Here is a 15,507-nt window from a genome sequence, read left to right as displayed (position 1 = left end):
TTAAACGTGGCTTTATTAGCCCTACGAAAGACGTATATCGGACGGCCATGTAAATAGAATTGAAAGATAATTGTATAGAGCTGGAAGGGACCTTGGAGGTTTTCTAGTCCAGCCCCTTGCTCTGGCAGGAGACCCTACCATTTCAAACAAATGGCTGTCCAGCCTCTTCTTTAAAAAACCTTCCAGTGATGAAGCGCTCACGATTTCTGAAGGCAAGCTGTTCCACTGATTAATTGTCAAATGTTGCCTTAATGCAGGGGTGGGCAAATGTGGCCCTTTTACAACCTGTGGACTTCAACTCCCAGAATTCCTGAGACAACCAAGCTGTCTCAGGAATTCTGGGAGTTGAAGTTCACAGGTTGTAAAAGGGCCACATTTGCCCACCCCTGCCTTAATGTCGTTTTCAAATAAATGAGAAAACTTAAGGCAACGGCGCGATGAAAACGTGGAGGTATATTTGCGGAAGTGCTGCTAGGTTTTCCTTTCCGCGCTTCTCTTTGACTTGAATAAATAGGGAGCACGCTTCGCAGCCAGAAATAGTCGATCGAACCCTCTCGTCGCGCGAGCTGAGGAAGCCGGCGCGGTTCTGGCGTAAGTTCGATAGCTCGGCTCTCTCCAAAGCAGCAGGAGCAGCAGCGCTCGACCGAGGGTCTCCTGCGTGGCGATGGCGGCCAATCAACCGCCTCCTCCCAAGCCGTGGGAGAACCGGCGCCTGTAAGTTTGGTGGTGGCTGCGGGTGCAAGGCGGGCGAGGAAAAGAGCCCAGGAGAAGAAAGAGCTGGCCCACCTCGGAGCTTAATTGTTACTATTTAAACGGGACCATCCACGGAAAGGGGGGAGAGGAGGGTTTTGTTTTTTTTTTTGTGGGAAAAGAACACTCTGCGCATGCTTAGGTGCTTTCGTTCAAAGCTTTGAGTTGTGGTGGTCGTTGAAAAAAAATAATTTTTGGAGACCCCCTTGCTCTCTAAACCTCCGCCCCGGATTCACTCGGTTATTAAGTTAGATGAGGGTGCAAAAGAGGGACAACTGTCTTACTCCGTCTTCTAGGACGGAGGATTAGTGGAAGTCTAGCAGATGAAGGAGGATTCCTCCCCCCCTCAAATTTCATTACTTGTATTTTACAGGAATTGTCCTCCAACTCAAGGCAAAAATAGTTTTTCCCCACGAATTCAGGCGTTCTTCTTCTTTCTTCTCCCCTCCCTCAATCGGGTTTATTTCTAAGGATTTTTTTTTTTTTTGCTCGGGGGGCGGGAGGTTAAAACATGGCCTCATTGTAAATGTTTGTTTTCTTTCTTGGAATTTCTCAGTTTTGCATGTTTGTCTGGATTGTGTGAGTGTATATCTGAACGAATGCTGAGTTGGTGTGTTATGTTTTGTGCAGTTTTAAATTTTGCTCTGAAAATTAATTTGATTTTAATTTAAAATGGTTTTTCCAGTGGGATTGTCCTTCCTTAAAATGCAACAGCTTGTTGATTGCATACTATGCTGGTTTACACCTATTAGGACATACTTGCTTTCCTCCCACTTCTCCCTTCTTTTCCATTAAACAGGTGTGGTAGAGCAGTTCTTACTGCTTCCTACCTATGTTCTCTACATAATTAAGATTGCATAATATACCTGCATATGCTGCATTTCTTTCCAGACTTTAACTTGAGAGACAACTAAGTTTTGTCAGTCTTAACATTTATGTCAGTGTGTAGAATTTTGTTGTAAAGATACTGTGCAGAGGTTACACTTGGATATCATATTTGAATAGCTTAGGCTTTAGTGTGCTCCAATTTTAAGACAATTATGAATATTTTTGTTATATAATGGACATTTTATTTACTGTAAACAAGTGAGAATCACATGATTGTGGCAGTCTAAAATCATATAAATGCACAATTTTCCTTTATTCATTTCATAAAGTAGACAGCACCTTGTCTAAGGATTGTTCTGTGAAGGAATGAATTGTTTCAGATTTTTAATTTCATTCATCTATGTATATAGGAATAGAACCTATTTAAATTGGTTCACCCACAAATGTATCCTCATTTAGTTAAGAAGCTGAAATTTGTCTACAATGTTTTGCCCAAAAGAAACCTGATCACTCCTTGGATGCCCTCAGTCTTAAACATATATTTGAGTCCAGCTACAATCAGATGTTCCCTTCTCCTGTTTTCTCTTTTTAAAATATAACTTTGGTTTTTGGGACATTTTGGAAGTGCCAGTCTGGTTTGCCTTTTTGTTTCAGATACATATTGTAATATATATGGGTAGAAATGAAAACAAACAATTGTGCAATTAACCTTTGATTTCAACCTGCAACACTACTCACTTGAAATTCCTTTGTTACGTAAAATCATTTTAAAAACCAGTTCTTATTTACTTGAAAGTATTACTGGGACTAAAGTATCAGTGGAACTAATTCTGAAATAAAATGAACAATCTATTTGTGATACTTTAAAGCAGCAGTGCAAAACTTTCTTGGGCCAAAGATCACATTGGCATTTCAGTTCTCTGTTGGTATATTTCAAAAAGTAAATGAAACCAGAACAAAACATATAAATTAATACATTATGACTTCCTTATATTTAATCCACTTTTTACTTTTAAAGTAAATTCATGTTCATTCTTCCTTACCTTTAATTTGTTTGTTTTTATTGTTTCTTATGCCTCATGTGAGAGTAAAAGCCAGATAGAGGAGTAGCAGAAAGAAGCACTTGTGACTAAAGGGTATTCTTCTCTTCTGCTATTCTGTACACCAGTGGAAGGAAGGAAAGTTCTCCTTAAGGTGAACTTAAAGAAAACAAATTCCTACAAGCATCACTTTCAGTGAATTAATCTTAATGGAACAAAAATACAACCTGTGCATTCTTTTTTCCGCTCTATCTTCTAGTGGAGAGAGTACATGAGGGAGAAACAAACATAGTTTATCCCACATTGCCTCCTAACAGCAGTCATGATTGATTATCTGAGTCCACCTAAATATTGCCTTGCATCTTTTCTCTGCGAAAAGAAATAGAAAACGGACAACCATTGAATTATTAGTGATAATATCCTTAATTAATGACAAGAGTTTCTTTGCAAATACCAGGGAAGACTAATGAAAGAGAACAACAGAAACGTCTTAAAGAGAGTCAGCCAGGCCTTAGTGCCCATTATATCCAAGATGAGACAACACAGCCAGACCTGCTGTCCCCAAAATCCAGGATTTGCAAGAATATTCAATAGCAGGCAGCACACCTACTTGTTGTTCTGTTAATTTTAGCCTATTTCTCCACCTAACAAGCTTTTGGATTTGTATTTCTATCTTTTAACGAATTGGTCTTCCCACACAATTTGAAGATCCTCAACTTAAGGATATATAACGTAATGTACAGTATAAATTTAATAAATAAATAAAACTTCTGTAAATCAGGAATGAAAAATTTGAAAATTGGAAAATCTAGGGCTGAGCATTTATAGTACCTAATTTGATATCTCCCTCCCAACTTGATGCCAAACTATTCTCTGATGAGTCATTCTCTGAGTATAATTCCTGAGTCAAAAATGTATCTACTATAATGCCATTCAGCCCACACTTAACTAGCCTGCAAATTAACATGACCTATGTTACTTAGTATTTTTTTCAAAGTAAAGGTATATTATTCATATAGCATTTCCACAATCTGTTAAGATTACCTGATCGAAAGAATGAAGTGAAATTTGTTCTTGACAAACCAATGCTAACTTGTGTGGTAATTGCTGCATTGTTTTCAAAATTTATCTCTTTATGGTTTGCTTTAGAATCTTATCAAATATCAGATGGACTGATTTGTAATTAGCTGAATCTTCCTTTTTCTCCTTTACAAATATAGGGATGGTTGCTCTCCAGTCATCTACTGATTCACTAGTTCTCCAGGTTTTCACAAAGCTAATACATAAGTATTCTGTCAGAGCTTTTGCTAGTTTTTTCAGTATTCTAGGATGCATTTAATTTTGTCCTGGGGTTTACACTCATTCGTGACCATGTTTATGTCAGTGTCAAGTTTCAGTCTTACTCCTTCACACTTTCCTGCTAGAAGAAGTAATTTATATTGAAAAAGTCTGAGTCAATATTTGTTTGCTTATTAAACGTTTATATTAAAAAGAATTTTAAATCCTCTGACTGGGTAGGAGCAATTAAAAATGGTATATAAGGCATAGTTAGCATGAATTTGTAAACATACACGGAGTGATTATGATTATGTTTACCTTTAAGAATTATCCTATATATTAACAGAAGAATTCTGAATTTTAGATCTGCTGATGTAGGAATCAGTCAAGTGACTAGACCTGGACAGCCCACGCTCACTCGTATTCCACCTCCTATTCTGCCAAGGCCTTCACAACAGACCGGGAGCACTTCTCTGAATACCTTCAGACCTGCATACGGCAGCTCTTTTTCTTCAGGCTATGGCACATATGGGAATTCTTTTTATGGAAGTTACAGCCCATATAATTATGGATATGGTGGCTTGGGCTACAGTCGTTTTCGAATGGATGATATTCCTACCAGTCGGTTTGTTCAGCAAGCTGAGGAAAGCAGCCGGGGTGCATTTCAGTCCATTGAAAGCATAGTCCATGCCTTTGCCTCTGTCAGCATGATGATGGATGCTACATTTTCAGCTGTCTACAACAGTTTCCGAGCTGTATTGGATGTTGCCAATCACTTTTCCAGGCTCAAAATACATTTTACCAAGGTGTTTTCAGCCTTTGCATTAGTCAGAACTATAAGGTATTTCTACAGATGGCTGCAGAGGTTACTGGGTATGAGACGGAGCTCAGAGAATGATGATTTGTGGGCAGAAAGCAAAGGAACTGTGGCCTGCATAGGTCCGGAAGATAAGGCAGCTAACTCTGCAAAATCCTGGCCCATTTTCCTATTCTTTGCTGTGGTTTTAGGTGGCCCCTACCTTATATGGAAACTACTATCTACCTACAGTGATGATGAAACAGGTAAAGAAGATATCTGTTTGATTGGAAATAGAAGCATTATCTTTTGTCCTCTGATATTTCAGCTGTGGGGTATTAAGAATGAGTAAGGTTTGCAAACTGCTTCAAATCTTGTTTAAATTAAAAAACTGAATCAGACAGCCTTTAGTGACAAATATGACAAGTATGTTTGTTTTATTTTAATTCTGTTTATTTACATTTTACATTCCTAAATCACTCATCTTCCTCAGAGGGACTCGGAGCAGTGTGTGTGTGTGTATTAACCTTAACCACTCATCTCCCTCATAAAGAGACTCAATTTAACATTTACAATTTAAAAAATTAAAATTTTAGTTAAAATTTTAGAATTAAAAGTTTTAAAAGTTAGAAATGTTTTTAAGGATGCAACAATAATTAAACAATTAAAAATGTGTGTGTGTGTATGTGTATACACACACATACACACACAGAGAATTTTTAATGTTCTTGTATATACGTACACATATACACACATGTAGTCCTTGACTTACACTTCATTTAGTGATTGTTCAAAGTTATAATGGCACTAAAAAAGTGACTTATGACCATTTTTCACACTTATGATTGTTGCAGCATTCCCATGGTCATGAACAAAATTTAAATGCTTGGCAGCTGACTCATATTTATGACGGTTGCAATGTCCCAGGGTCATGTGATCCCCTTTTATGACGTGACAAGCAAAGTCAATGGGAAAGCAAGATTCACTTAACAACCCAGTTATTAACTTAACAACTGCAATGATTCATTTAACAACTATGGCAAGAGAAGTTGTAAAATGGGGCAAAACTGACTTAACAAATATCTCACTTATTAACATAAATTTTGCACTCAGTTATGGTTTTAAGTCAAGGTCTACGTGTGTCTCTGTGTGTGTAGGAACCAATGCATTCATCTATGAATAGTTAATAGAATCTTGATGTCATGATTCTATAATTGCGGGAATAGGTTATTTATTAAATGAATTATTTACAACTTCATAGTTTAGGAATCACAAAGCATTTTAGAGAAGCTATAAAAGCATAAAATAACTGGGAGAGATTAAAATCATTTCCTAAAATGACTGATAATGACAGGGAAAGGCCAACATTAATTAATTTTAAAAGTTTATTGCTAGGACTGGCATAATCTAGTGTATAACTATGAATAAACTGGATCTCAAGTGGTTTTCTTGCCTTCTGCAAAGCTTTTCAAAAATCAAATTGATTGTTTTAAATGTAGCTGCTTCCAAGATTTAAAAATAGGTGATCAAGATCAGAAATACTGGAAATCTGAACTATTTTAATGGATTTGTATAGAATTTGCAAGAAATTAAAAAGAGACTAAGTTTCATAGGCATAACTCCGTGGATATTAAACTTTAATCTGTTTATTTAATTTACATCCAGTCTTTTACAGAGGAATTTGGAGACAGATTTCTATATTACTTGTTTGGACAACTTTGGAAAAAATAAAAATCGGAGTTTTGTTTCCGTTTCATTTATATACCATAAATATTAGCCATGTATTGTGCAAACTTTACATTTCTAACTTTTTAACTATTTACAGAGTGGCTTGCAAAAGTTTGAAGTGGATTTCCTGTATTTGGTTCTAAAGACTATTCTTACATCATGCCTCTCAATAAGTTCAGGGATTGCACACTCACCAGCAAGGTTATTGAACTACTTAATCTTTGTTCTGTGAAATAGTTTCCAGTGACTGGGCCAGTGGAGAGGATGATCATGTTGTTGGAAGAGCAGAATATGACTTCAATGCTATTTCAGAAGAAGAGATTTCTTTCCGTGCAGGTGAAATGTTAAAATTGGCACCCAAAGGTAAAATAAGTTTGTTTTAAAAGAGTCCAGCATTCTCAAATTTCTGAGCAGTGTGTAGAAATCAAAACTGAAAAGATATTTATTTTGTGGGTCAATTAAATAGTTAATGAGAAATTAGGAGAAAACTTTTTTTTATCTCATAGATGCAGAGGCACCTGCTTGCAAATATTTATCAATAAAGAAGGTCCTTGTTCACATATTTTCATAGAAGTCTCTGGATTTGCACTATTAAGATTAGTTGACTGTCAGTATATTAATTGGAGGCTTGAAGTTATACAGGTAGTCCTTGACTTACAACCAGTCGCTTAGCGACTGTTCAAAGTTACAGTGGACCTCCTCAGAGCTATTTACGACCCAGTTTCAAAATTATGACAACCAGTATGTGGCCTGGGGGGGGGGGCAGTGGCCACATGGTTGCATTTTTTGGCATTTGGATTTTTAGCAAAAAAACCCCATCAGGTACAATGGACTTAATAATTCCATGTTTGCATAAAAGTAAAATTGAGTGCAGTCACATTGTAACCCACTTAATGACTGGCACAATTTATGACTAATTCCAGTCTTAATTATACTCATAAATTGAGGATTATCTGTATATATTTGGGCCCCTTCCATTAATTTCGTAAAATCTCTTCCAGTCCACTCATTCTGTGCTCCTTCGAGTACATCCCACAAATCTACTAGTTTATATCAGTTTTTTTCTCATAGTAATAGTTCATTTCCATCCAGATTTATTTGGAACTAAATCCCATATTTTCAATGGAATATGCCCAGATAAACTTGTCTAAAAGGGTAGCTAAGGATGCATTCACATTTATTTATTTATTTATTTATTTATTTATTTATTTATTTATTTATTTATTTATTTATTTATTTATTTATTTATTTATTATATTTGTTTGCTACCTATCTCACAATGAGCTGATTCTGGGTGGCTTACAATATACACTCTAAACATAGTTTAATATCAGTTTATTTATTACTGTATACTTGTATAGTGGCCCATCTTGCAATTGCAACTCTGGGCAACCAACACAAGATTAAAAACTAACAGAATGAAAGAATAAGTAATAACAAAACAAGTGACACCTGAGAGCAATGAGACATCATGTAAGCGCAGAAAAGCCAGTGAAACCACAATGAGGGCTCATCTATCTACAATCAAACTTGCATTCTAGAGGAATATCCATGTCATCAGCAATTTATGAAATGCCAGCAAGTTCAGAGCCAAACAATTTTTAAGGAGTATGATGTTCCAGAGAACAGGGTGCAATAGAGAAGACCCACATCCTGGTCCTTGCCAGATAGTACTGCTTAATGGACGGGTCCCAGTGTGTGCGCCCCCCCCCTCCCACTCCCACTAGGTGTTGAGCCAGGCAGAAACAGTAGTTGGAAAAATGTGGTCCTGCAAATGAAATATTTTACCTAAGAGAATAGGTAAAGAGGCTTACTCTTGTGTAAGAGGCTTGGTTTGTGTAACAAGTGAGATTAGGTTAAAATGATGTTGGGTAATTAAAGATTTAATGTTTCTGTGAACTCAGAACTCTGCTTTTTTAATTTGGCAGTGGGGTTGAGCATGTGTGAAGCTAGCCATAGCATATAACTTAGATGATACCCCAAACTGTTGCCAGCAGTGCTCTTTATCCCAGATCAATGTCTTAGCTAGCCACCAGAGGATTTGCTGGACTGCTAGTTTTTCCCAAAGTTTTCTGCCCAGAGACCAGAGCAATTCTTAGCTGATGTGTGAAGCTGTTGTTTAGGAAAATAAACCAAAATTGGCATTGATCATGGTATGGCAGGGAATCTTAACATAATTTCAGCTATGGTCCAGGATTGGATGCTGTGCTGGGAATCCTGAAGATTTCCACCACCAAGCTACCCATCATTTTAGGTTTTAGCTTTTCTGTTCAATTTTGTCTACTCAATTATTCTAATTTTAATTATTTTTTAGTATTTGTTTACCTTTTATTATACTGTAAGCTGCTCAATCACTGTATCAAGTGAAATGGGTGGCATAGAAATTTAATAAATCTTCAGACAAAAGGGAGAGGTTGGAGATTGGGGGAAAAATATTGAGTACAGCTAGGTCCAGCTACCTCTCCCAAAGAGGCTTTGCACCCAGCTAATGCTACCTCCTGGGAGCATTACCTCAGGTTCCAGCAGGAGAGGCATGGATTTTACCCACAGGTGGCAGAACCTAACCTTCCAAGGACTCTATTGACCTGCTCATGAGTAACTGAACTCTGCCCAGATAACTTGACAAGATTGAACCCCAGTCATCTCTACAGGACCAGCACAGCTGTAGTCCAACTCTAAGTAGATATAAACAACTTTAACCATCAGATACATAGTGTAATTTTATTGATTTGATTTGAGTTGAGTTGAGTTATCTAATCCTCACAACAACTCTGCAACAGATCCCCCAAGCCTTCCTTATCCAGAAGGGATCAAGTAATCAGAAATAAAATTGCATTTACGCAACAATCCAGCATTAATATTTTTAAATGCAACCATTTTGCAGTGGGTGTGTTTAAAAATATTTTTAGATTATATTTAAAAAACAAGACAACCTTTGCTTTTAAGGTCGGACTCTAAAGGGCATCACACACACACACACAAACAGGAAATAGGGTGCAAATTGGTGATGCCTAGTTAAATTCACCAATAACATATCTATTTGAATCTGGCTATATTTTTCTTAAGGATCATGGTTGTACTGCTTCTATTCCCTACTGGTTTGGTACCTTTTCCTTACTTTCTGTTTATGTGTTCAAGAATAATGCTGCTCTTCTCAAGTTCTGAACTCTATAGTTTTATAGTGGGGTTAATGATACAAACAGTCACTAATCCAGGAGTCATATTGTTCTTTAGCATTAAGCTCTATGAAGTAGCCATTCAGTATTGTGTAAATTCAGTCATAACTCACAGAGAGAGAGAAACCTGGAAGATAGAGGTACTATGGATGAAGAGGACAGGAAACTGGACAGCTTTGCACTGCCCCCAAAGAACAAGTTTATAATATGGGAGTATACCTTGATCTTCTGCTGTTGGATTTGTAGATGGCAAAAATGGCAAATTATGGTGCCATGCAGTTGTGCCTGGTACATATGATTTACCAGCTATAGTCTCTATAGTCCGGTTGGCTGTTATTCACACCTTGATTATATCCCGTTTTGACTTTGACAATATACAGGTAATCCTTGACGTACGACCACAATTGAGCCCAACATTTCTGTTGTTCAGTGAAACATTTTATGACCTTTATTGCCCCAGTTGTTAAGTGAATCACTGAAGTTGTTAAGTTAGGAGCATGGTTGTTAAGTGAATCTGGCTTCCCATTGACTTTACTTGTCAAAAAGTCCCAGAAGAGGATCACATGATCTTGGGACACAGCAACGGTCATAAGTATGAATCAGTTCCCAAGTATCTTAGTTTTGATTATGTGACCATGGGGAGGCTGCAATGGTCATAAATGTGAAAAATGGTCACAAGTCACTTTTTTCAATCTCATTGTAACTTCAAACGGTCACTAAATGAATTGTTGTAAGTTGAGGACTACCTGTACTACCCTTGAAATGTGTTCAAAAGGGACAATCTGCATTAAATATGACAACTGGTATAAGTTACAGGGATTCTTATAAATTGCAGTGCACTGAAAATTCTGCATATTGCCAGTTTCTATGCTAACCTTTAAAATGGGTTAGGGCAGTATGGCTAATCTTTTTGCTGTCGTGTGCCAAAAATGGGAGCGCAGGGGAGGGTTGCACACGCATGTGCCCACACCCACAATTCAATGCCCCCCATCCCCCGCTTTTGGCACGCGATGGCACAGTGGGTCTAGTAGCCCGTTTTTCGGGCTCCAGAGGCTTTCTAGGAGCCTGGGGAGGCCGAAAACAGCCTCCCCTACCCTCACCCCGGAGGCCCTCTGGAGGCTGGAAACAGCCCGTTTCCCGACTTCCAGTGGGTCCGGAAGGCCCAAAAATCAGATGGTCGGCATGCGCTGGAGCTGAGCTAGGGCAATGCTCGCGTGCCCACAGATATGGCTCCGTGTGCTACCTGTGGCATGTGTGCCATAGGTTTAGCATCACGGGGTTAGGGTTTGACTATCTAAAAGACCTCTATTCCTAATAGAAATTTAGTTGTTGAGATATGTGAGTCCCTTTAAAAAAAACACCTTCACTGTCCTATAATTTTGTTTAAACATTAATTTTAGCTAATTTAACTATTGCTAACCATAAACATTAAATCTTTCTAAATCTTTCTTCAAATAGATTTTCATTGCAATTTGAAAAGCTTAGGAGAATTATATAAATCTAATTTGACTATCCTAAGTTCTCTAATACATTTTATTAGGTCACTGTCATTACATAAGAATTTTCTGGTAATTGCATGTGTTTTGTTTTTCTTACCAGAACGACAACCCAAGATACGTGGCTGGCTTTTGGCCAGCCGTGATGGTCAAACAACAGGACTCATACCAGCTAATTATGTCCGAATACTTGGTAAAAGAAAAGGGAAAAAAACCTTAGAGATAGAGAAGATTGCAGAGCATCAATCCTCAGTCAGCAATACCTCTCTGGGTCAAGAAAGCACAACTGCTGGTGTTTTGGAAGAGCAAGAGGCTGCTTTTGAGTCTGTTTTTGTGGAAACAAACAAAACCCCTCTCAGATCAAACTCTCCTCCTCTTAGTGGAAATAAAGAAGATTTTTGATGCTTGAAGATTTATCAGAGCAATTGGACTGTACCCACCAATAATACTTTAGGGTAGCCATTCAGTAGTAAGCAGCAAAACACAGTTATTGACAGCATCCAGGTAATGTGCTATTCATACCTGGTAATATCAGTCATGGGGAAGTTTGTCATTGGCTGTAAACCCTCTTAGGTTCATTGAACATTAGGCAGTTGGGTAAAGTATGCTAAGGTCCATTGTGTGATTGTAAACATTGGTGACTATAGAGTAAAAATATCAACTTCTGATCTGAAGAAGCCAACACTAAGACTTCAGATAGCCTTCTATCTTGAAGCCACTTTTGAAGTCTAAAGAATCTTCTCCATATAGTAGCATTGTGGTGTATTGAGAAAAACTGTTTTCAGAGGTTTTGACTATACCTTCTGTCTGTCATTTTTGTACAACATTTTTGTGAGATATAAGGAAAATCTCTGGTTCAGGGAGATAGTTAGCAATAGGAAAACTTACAGGGTTGAAACTAATGTCTCCACTAAATAGAAACAAATATATGTAATATGCTTAAAAAAACAAGCAAAAAGTCCATCTAATTGTAGTTCTAGGATATATACTGATAGATCTCTTTTTATATGCGTCATTATGAAAGCTGGGTTTTTTAAAAATTGCTCTATACATTGCATTTGAAGCCTGATGTAATCCTCTTGATTTGGATTAGAAATTACTTGTTATATGTTAAATGCTACGCTGCCACTTGTTCTTCCAGATAAATTATGTGACAACTTCCCTCTATCTTTTTACTGAAACATGTTCTGTCAAGAATACTTCAGAGTCTCAAGCTCAGCATAAATTGGCAATATCTGTGTGTTAATTATATCGTGTCACATGCAGTCTGAGCCTAGTGGTTGATAAAAATGATAAATACATGTTTTTCTGTAGTTGGTTTCTTCACTTGCAAATGCCACTATGTCATTTCACTTAACATTCTATTTAGTAAATCTGTAGTAATTGCTCTAGTAGGCGTGTTGAACATGGCTTATGTATCCAAAATGTGTGAGGTGTTGCTTACAAAGCCAGATTGATTCAGTAAAAAGTCGAATGAAGATTAAACTTTTCCTCATAAAAATCACATTAAATACTATACTGAGACCATGCTATTTGCAATAGACAGAATAAAAATCTAAGTTTATTTTGAAGAAGGTTTGATAAGTGACAAACTAACTTCAGGGTGAAATGTATTAGATGAAATATATAGACTTTGGAGTTCTGTAGTGCTGATAACTTAAAACGTTTTGAACTTACAATACAACAAAATTATACACTCATTTTTTTTCTCTCTTAGAATAAATGGATTTCCAAATTGAAAAATACAAATTGACATCCTTAATTTTAAATCAAAACTCTTCTACACATACTTTATTTGCAGTTTTGCTACAAATCTTTTTTTAAGAGTTCTAAACTGTTTTGTACCAGGTAAATTACAGTACAGAACAAAGAACTCAGATGAGAGTACCTTACGTAGAAATATTTTTTTCACCATAGCATTTATGTTCAGTCAATTTGCTAAGGGCCTTAAGAGTATTTTCTTTGATTCTTTTCGTTTAGTGAAGAAGCAATGCAGTAATTTCTAATTAAAATACTTGAATTTCTAATTTGATATGATTAGTAGCTGAAAGCCAGAAAAATGAAAAACTAGGATTAGACTGAAGGTAGGTCAGGCCTGAATAATCATTTGCACACATTTTTTTATTATTTACACGGTTATAGATTTGCATGAAACTCTACAATGTAAATTGGTACCCCAGTTTTCCTCCAAAAATATGCTAGGAAATTTAAATAAAGATATTGACATGGATCTAGTACCTGAAATCAGTTTTTCTTGCCTACTGAAACTAGCATCTGGTGGTAAAAAGGGTAGATTCCCGATTGTAACTGACCTTCAAATCAAGGTTTAAAATATTTGATTTTTCTGTTATTTTACTATTATAAATGTGTTGAATTCTAATAAAAAGGATTATCCACTTTCAGTAAAAAGTCAAATAGTCTTGAATTTGATAGGTTTCATTACTTGGGAAGTTTGGGAAGTTGAATTTGCAACCATCATTATCATATGTGAATTTACTTCAGTATAGGCACTGTTTCAGCCACTGTTCGAAGTTTTGGTCGTTGCAGCACCCCTGTGGTCACATGATCAGAATTTGTGCACTTAGGAATGCAAGGGCACTGCAAGTACTCCCACCCAGCTATCTCTCCTTCCCCACCCCCATCTCTACTCTTGGCTGCTTGTCACTTTGCACTCTGTGCCCCAGCTCATCTTTTCTACCTTCTTGTTTCTGCTGCTGACAAGGCATATCTGGCTTAACTGCTGGGCTGTGTGGACCTGGCTTCATGAGGTAAAAGAGAGGAGGGAGTGCACCTTTTTCCTACACCCTTGACCTATATGGGGCTGGATTCAGGCTACAAAAAGGAAGAAAAGTGCAGGGCAACCAAAAGGGCAGAGATGGGTGAATGGAGGGAAGTTGGAAGCAATTCCTTATCTTACTGAGACTTGGAGATGGGAGGGACCAAGCCCAGAATAGTTTGGATTCGGATGAGTTCTAAGCTAATGACAAGTAAAATTTGCTTAACAGCAAGAGGTGATCACTAAGTGATACAGTCACTTTATGTCTTGTTTTATAACCATCCTGCTTAACGACCAAAATTCCAGTCCCAAATATGGCTGTAAATTGAGGGCTACCTATTTAACTAACAAAGTAGCATATCTCTGCATGTTAGTATGAATCATAACTCTGAACCATACTTGCTTTAGTGGAGCCAGAATGCAAATGTTTATAATGATTTAACCCTTAGTGAAGATTTTATCATGCATTTAGAGTAACTGTGAAACATGAAATTCCATTGAATTTTGAATACAGCCTTGTTTTCTCTTAGGAAACAAGAGAATCTTACATTAGGAATCTTACATTCACAGTAAAAGTAGGATATCAATTTGAAATAAAAACCACTCTTACGACTATAATATGTGCTACTATTAGTATTATGTTCCACCCATCTTTTTATATTGCATTGGTTGCTATAATTGACCATTTTTGAAACCCAAAAGGTAATACACAAAATATATTCTGATAAATATACATTTGTATATTCTGATTTAGGTAAAATAAGGCTAATTGGGGCATGGAATCATTTGAGATGGTATTTTACACATCCTAATGCATTCTCCCACAATGTATTTATCCCTTAAGAATGTGTGTATGCATGTACACAGATTCTTACGATGATGATGATGAATAAAATTACATAGTCGCTATTAAATGTATGGCATTAGAGCAAAGCGGGTTACTATATTAAAAGAAGATTTAAGATGATAAGATCCTGACCCCTACAGAGGGTGACTATTAAGTCCATAGTGGCAGACCTTCTCAGTTGTTCTCCTTTGCAATAGCACGATCCCAGAGATTAAAGTTGCCCTAATCTTGCTAAGAATTTAGAAGACCGATAAGACCTGGCTTTACAAGATGAGCTTGGAGAATAATATAAATTCTGGTCCATTTTGGAGGTATCAATGATTGCTGTTTTGACTGTTTCCTTGGGGATATATTGTTCATTATATTTTTAATCCAATTATTGTGTTTTGGCGGGTAAGCTATTCAAAGTTACTTGCAATTGGAATGACATACAAAGACAGTACATTAATAAAGAATCTGAAAGTGACATATTGTGGGGAAAGATAATGGGTCTTTTATTCTTTGCTCCCAGTAATTTAAAATTTTTATTTTTCAGTTTACTTAATTTTTTAGAATTTGCCTTCCAGTAATTTATTAGACAAGTGTGATTTTAGGATCCCAATACTGTAGGGATCTAAGTTGCTTGCAAAATCAAAACTATTTGCCAGCCTACAGTATGTTGAAAAATAATACAGTATTAAAATTCCATCAAACAATTGTGAAAAGCAGCAGTGAATATGTCAGTTTTAATACTTAATAAGGTAAATATTGATAAATATAACTCATGCAAACAAAAGCTCTTTTAGGGTCATT

At 36.7% G+C, this 15,507-nt stretch overlaps 1 protein-coding gene across 2 annotated transcripts; it reads left to right on the top strand.

Annotated features, from left to right (window-relative positions):
• The first annotated feature begins 610 nt into the window (after positions 1-610).
• Positions 611-13,911, top strand: PEX13 (peroxisomal biogenesis factor 13). 2 transcript variants are annotated; one of them, XM_070947470.1, is made up of 4 exons: positions 611-714; positions 4,261-4,958; positions 6,658-6,783; positions 11,196-13,911. In XM_070947470.1, exons 1-4 carry the CDS (start codon positions 665-667, stop codon positions 11,492-11,494), a joined length of 1,173 nt encoding a protein of 390 aa, XP_070803571.1. In that variant the 5' UTR covers positions 611-664; the 3' UTR covers positions 11,495-13,911. The 2 variants fall into 2 exon arrangements, with proteins under 2 accessions (XP_070803571.1, XP_070803563.1); XM_070947462.1 differs by having other exon boundaries at positions 634-714; positions 6,658-6,756.
• The last annotated feature ends 1,596 nt before the right edge of the window (positions 13,912-15,507 follow it).

Source organism: Pituophis catenifer, unplaced genomic scaffold (assembly GCF_029215685.1).
Source record: "Pituophis catenifer annectens isolate HBS135680 unplaced genomic scaffold, rPitCat1.0.hap2 SCAF_1, whole genome shotgun sequence".
NCBI lineage: Eukaryota > Metazoa > Chordata > Lepidosauria > Squamata > Colubridae > Pituophis > Pituophis catenifer.
The sequence above is the reverse complement of the archived record's forward strand: the minus strand, read 5'-3'. Positions and strand labels throughout refer to the sequence as shown.